General features: G+C 46.1%; 1 protein-coding gene across 1 annotated transcript in view; it reads right to left on the minus strand.

Annotated features, from left to right (window-relative positions):
* Positions 1-1,147, minus strand: part of SPTLC1 (serine palmitoyltransferase long chain base subunit 1) — a 37,579-nt gene extending 36,432 nt beyond the window's left edge. Inside the window, exon 1 of the mRNA XM_082075786.1 lies at positions 1,049-1,147. Coding sequence (XP_081931912.1) covers positions 1,049-1,111 — 63 coding nt within the window. The 5' untranslated portion in view covers positions 1,112-1,147. The remainder of the gene's footprint in view (positions 1-1,048) is intronic.
* Positions 1,148-6,000: the final 4,853 nt, after the last annotated feature.

Here is a 6,000-nt window from a genome sequence, read left to right on the forward strand (position 1 = left end):
CACATAAACGTATTTTGATGGGATCTGAACTACCAACAAAAGTAAGTGGAATGCACCACATATCCAAAAACTAAAGGAAACTGCACACGTTTTTAAAACCAGTTAGAAGTCCTATGGCATATCCAAATGCAAATGGCAAGTTTCTCATCTGCAGAGTACTTTTCAGTTCACCAAACATATTAAAAATACATATGCATACCATGATACCTAAAGAACACATAGTTCAGTACAGGTCCATACAAACTACTTTCCCATGCTTTTTGGTGCCTACAATTATCCTCAATTCAGTGTACTAGACTGTGCTACCACCTGCATTAGGTAAGCACTCCCATAGCTGTACTGCAAACCCTAGTATAAATTCTCAGAAAGTTACCAAGCCTTGCCAAAGGAAGGGTGTAAACAGACTGTTGATACAAGAATACTGCTTATCATCAGGACATCCTTTTTAATACCATGAAACAAAGCCTGGATACAAACATGTCACGCTGATCCCCTCCAGGAGACAAGTGTAAACATTTAAGAGTTGTTTCTTCCTCTTTAAATAAAACTTGTAAGTTTCAAACCCTGAATGCTGTGAAACTTATTAAGGTTTAATGCTCTGGTATAAAGACTAAATGTAGCTTTATAAACTTGAATAGGAAAAAAGGTAAGTGCGTGCATCTACTTTTTCGATACACAAACACCGTGCACATGTACTCGTGGTTCCGCGAGTGCGGTGTCTGGCAGGCGGCACTGGTCGAGTCAGCGCAGGGAAGGGACCGCACCGCCTCCCCTGCCACCGAGCGAGGCTGCCCGGCTACCAGCCCCCTGGCAGGCCCGGGCCCACCTTCCCGCTCCCTGCAGCCGCAATCAGCGGCTCACGGGCAGCGGCGTCCCGACACTCGCCAGCCACGGGGCGCCCCGGACCCCGCCCGCCTCGACGCCGCTCGGCCCGGCGGCACGATCCCGGCGGCAGGACCCCTCCGGCACACCCACCCCCTCGCTCCCGGCGACGGCCGCCCCGCGCCGGCGGTCGGGCAGCACCCCGGGCCCGCGCCCCTGGCCGCACCTCGTAGAAGGCCTGCACCATCTCCACCAGCACCCACTGCTGCCCCATGCCCGTCGCCGCCATCGCCGCGCCTGCCCACTTCCGCCTCCGCGCCGCGTCCGGGCGTCTCCGCCGCCGCACGCCGGCGTCACGGGCAGAGGGGCCGGCGCACGGCCGCGAGGGAGAGCGCCCCCTCCGGCCCGGCGGAGCGGGGCGGGCGGCACGTTAACGGGCGGAGGGCCGGGCTGTGCAGCCTCGCAGCGGGCGGGCGGTGCCGTGCCGGCTTGGCACCGCCACGGAGGGCGCGGGAGGAGGCGCGGGCTTCTGGCCACTTTTCGTAAATTCTGTAACGGTGGTTTATCGTGAAACGTCTTTTGTGGCAGCGTGGCCGTCCCGCGGTCCTGCGTGTGGTAACTCCACAGTTGCTGCTCCCATCCTCGCCCCAAACTGCTGCTTGCTCCAGCGGCCTGGTTCAGGGAGCATGGCTGGACTGGGAAGAAGCCCTCTTCAGTGTTAAATAAATGAAATTAGCTATAGATTGAACTTCTGTAAGAAGACGAACATGGGTGCATCAGTGCGTAGTTCCTCACTGAATCTCAGACCTGGCCCTGTTTGTTGAACCTGACGGCGTAGTTTTGGTGTTGCTCTCTCCACACCTGCTGGCTTCTGCCAGGGTGTTCGCTACCTCTACACCTGCCTGGTGGCTTCCTTGCCGTAAGCGACAGTTGTTCTGATACTTGGCTAACGAATGGCAAAAGGAAAACCAGAGTACAATGGAACTAATGAGTGAAATAAGAGAAATTACAGCTTTAAGAGCCATAAAAGCTGAGCACTGTTGGGGAGGGATAAACCCCATGGAGAAAGAGACAAATCGTGAAGACTGTGCACAGTTGCACCTGAGTGTGAGGCGGTGACTGAATCCCTATGCACAGATGTGTGGGACTTGAGCAATGGTGAGGAGTAGAAGCTGGAAAAAAGTTGGCTTAGAAAGTGAGGTGGCACTTCATGCAAAGGGAACAAATGACATTGCTGCTACAGATGTTTAGGAAATGCTTCTGATGCTCTGGGAGAGTACTGTGGAACTGTACCCCTTGGGGCTCCACTTGCTAGTCTTCACCATGGTTAGAGAAGAGGAACCTGGGGCAGTAGTTGATTAAACAGATGACAGTGAAAACCTTGGGTGCTTTGGCTAACTGTAAGCAAACATTAAGTTATAGTTTTACAGTAGTGGATGGTTAAAGTCAGTAAACTTAACTTTCATGCTGACTGAAATGCATAATAGTGAATCTTCTCCCCGAGTTTCAGAACTTAATGATACACTTGTCAAATTCCAGGCTCTACACATTAAAGAGAGAAAATGTGGTTTGAGGCTATCTGAAAAGTCAAGACAGTGACAATAAATGTCCCTTTTGTTTTTTAGCTGCATGAAGATTATTCTGTTCGCTGTTAAGTACTTCTTTGCCCATTACATTGTGCTGGAGAGGAGTTTTGGGCTCTTGGGACATGGCTGCTACTGCTAGCCTCAAATAATGTGTCTGATATGCATCCCAGTCCCAAACTGTCTCTAGAAGAGTGGGCCACATTAGTTATCTTGGTGGGCTGCAGAGTAAGTTACACCCCTGCTCTCAACATCAGATTCTGTCTTTAAATGTCCGACATATATGTGTATTGATCTTGTGAAACACTGGATGAATTGTTTCCAGCTTGAAATGCAGTCAAGTTAATAATGTACTAACTAGTAATTCTTCTGGCAGTGAATTCAGAGTTCCTGGTCTGGATTAGCATAGGGTTGGGTCTGTCATAGTAATGAGCCTATCCCTATTGTTCAGCGATTTCATTGTTCCAACACAACTGCTGTTAATTGCTTAAGGCTGCTATACTTCTGACAGCAAAAAAGGGGGAGGTGAAGGGAGAAATCCTTTACAATGGCAGTTTATGGCTGGAAAGAAAGCAGAGAGTCTATCTCTGGACTTAAATTCCTGAAAAAAAGCTATTGAGATAGTGCTCTATGGAAATTCCTGCTCTGTAAGTGGCAAATTTTGTCATCCCCCTATATCCCCCAGTTGCACAGTATTCCTAAACTGTTCTTATTCTGGACCATCCTCACCCACTCATTTCCCACACTCTGCTTTGAATTCCCAGCTCAGTCCCCTTGGGTCAGTGCTGGCATGCCAGTTATCTGCAGTTGTTCTCTCATCAGTCCAGAAGCAGAAAAACATGACTTGGTGTGGCTATCAGGATTTTTTTGTTGTTGTTCTTTTCCTAAATACCACCAAGGTAACAAGTGCCAGTTATCTTTGGTCCTCTAGCTCTTCCTCTGGCTTCTTGGTTCTTACTCTGTCAAGTCTGAGACATAGTAGCAGCTGGAAGTGAAAGTGAGGGAATGATGTCCACCCTCTTTCTGCAGTCTTGGGTCTCACTGCTAGCTCCTTTCAACCTGGTACTTTATCAGCTAGGGAGGCAGGAGAATGGCAGTAGGAAGTGACACATAACCATGGTTGCTGCCATCCTACTGCTATCGCTGCACTGGAGATAAGCACATGGAGGGCATGGTGGGAAGAGAAATGCGGGAACTGGTGGGAATAGGTCCTGAGAGTCATTTACTTTCCCCCTGCCTTCTCCAACCGCACACACAGAGGAGCATGATGGCTAAAAAGATTAGGGACATCAGGGAATGTTTGCAACCATTCTCAGATGTTCTGGGTGGTGAAATCTTAGCTTATATTATTGTGTTTTTAGTGTGCCTAGTTATAACTTGTTGGCTCTGTGGCTACCCTCAAAAAATAATAAAAAAAATAAAGCAAACATTGGGAAAGCAATCCTGTACTGAGAAGGAGAATAGCAGGATAATACTAGTTAGTCTTTATTAGTTTTTGTTGTCTTGAAACCTAATGCTCAACAAAGATGATGCTGGCAGCAAGCACAGAAAATGTCCAAAGTCAGTTGGAAGCTTAGTATTAAGCTGAAAAATCGTGTCCCAGCTCCTAGTGGGAAGTAGAAAAATGTTGCAAGAGTCCTGTGCAAGTGCCAAGAAGAACTTGAATATCAAGTTCTGCAATATACGTGATGTGCAAAGGAGTAATTATTCACAAGGCAAGCGGAGTGCAGGATAAATTTAGTGTTATCTCAAGCCATGCACCACTGCATCTTGGAAATGTGCTTAATCCTAATTCTATAGTGAATTAGCTCTGCATTAACTTCACCAGCAGAAGGCTATCTTAGATCTGCCTGGGAAACATCTGGAGATTGCACACCTTTGACACAAACTTTCTGTAGGACTAAGGATACTTACTGGTCACAGCACTGCTGCATTCTATCTATCCAAACTGTACCATGGCACTCTGAACAACTGTAGTGACAAAGTAGCATGAAGTGGAAATGTCATGATGTTTTCCTGGCATATGATGGGGAGTAAATTTTACCTCAACTGTTGTGAGTTAATGACTGTTTTAACTGTATGTGAGGGTCAAAGTCCTCTTTTTAAAGCATACTCGGCCAAAGGTGGACCTTTGGAAGAAAAGGTAATTTATCACAGAGATGAATACGGGCATAGCAGTCAGTCTCCTGCTCATAGCTCTTTTCAGTGTCTCTTCCCCACGTGGGCTTGGCAGCACTGCACTCAGCACCTAAGTTTCCTATACATGGCAGAACTAAGTGTCTTTAAATAGAACTGACACCAGATAGGCCCAATTCTGTGATGACTAGAGAAAACTTGTATTAGAAACTTGTAAGAGCTGCTCAGCCAGGCTGGGACCACTAGCAGAACAGACGCTAATTTAAATGGGAGTGTTTACCTTGCAGAGACACAGTTACCCACATGTGGTGTTGCAATATTGCTGTTGCAGAGCTAGATTTTGTATCCTGTGTGATAAATCTCATGTATCTCTGATTAGGGACTTCAGACATATTCAGGCTGGGGATTTGCAGCCTAGAAGTTTCTGCTGGGCTGGTTGTCTGTACTGCAGAAGAAAATAGTTGGGTTGCTCAGCTGTTTCTTTCCCCTGCCTCAATAGGCCTCTGAACTGATGTCTACTTTTTACTTCAAAACCTTAGTCCAAACAGCACTCCACATTGTGTCGGTTTAAATCTCCTTTGTTTTAGAAACATGAACGCTGTATTAAATAGATTAGCTAGGAATTGGTGTTCTTCACTTATTCTTCTTTTTGCTCACACTGGATTGACTAATTGCTGTTTCACACAGCATATTTGAATTAGAAGCATAGCAGACATGATGGAAAGTCTTGCACCCAGGTCATTCTGATGGAGTTAAAGCAGGCTGGCCACAGTGAAGTCACAATCACTTCAGGAAGAAAGTAGTTCAGTCAAAATAGATACTACAGTATATTGTGAGATACTTGTCCAACCTGACTGGTTGGACAGTGTGTGCAGAATGATATGTCATAACTATATGCGTGTGCATCAGACTGACTTTTTCTAAGCTGAAAAGTAAGTTTCATAAGCTATTTTTTTTTAAAAAGTGTTCTAATGGACTAATCTGGCATGAATTTTATGTAACACACATAACATGCACCATATGCAAGTTAGAGCTCATGACCTGCAAGATGAAAAATAAAACCACAATTGACATAAATGCCATCCATTGTTACGGCGACCAACAGAAGTTCATGAGGTTTGGCTCTAAAGGTTCACATTCCACACCTCCTTTAACAACCACCATGTAGGCCTCCTCTCTTGAGAATGAAACTAGAAAAAAAGCAAAGGGATGTTAACCCTGAGTCAATTAATCTTATTGACCTGAAGATTTGGGCTCCAATCTAAAACAAAATGTCTAAGGGGCTTTCTTGTCAGTGGTGTTTTCCATGCTTACTATTTTGTAATAGACATTTTAAAGGAGAACTTTACAGAATCATAGAATGGTTTAGGTTGGAAGGGACTTCAGAGATCATCTAGTTCCAACCCTGCTGCCATGGGCAGGGATAGCTTCCAACTAGACCAGGTTGCTCAAAGCCCTG

The sequence above is a fragment of the Streptopelia decaocto genome, assembly GCF_964273445.1.
Source record: "Streptopelia decaocto genome assembly, chromosome: Z".
Classification (NCBI taxonomy): Eukaryota; Metazoa; Chordata; class Aves; order Columbiformes; family Columbidae; genus Streptopelia; species Streptopelia decaocto.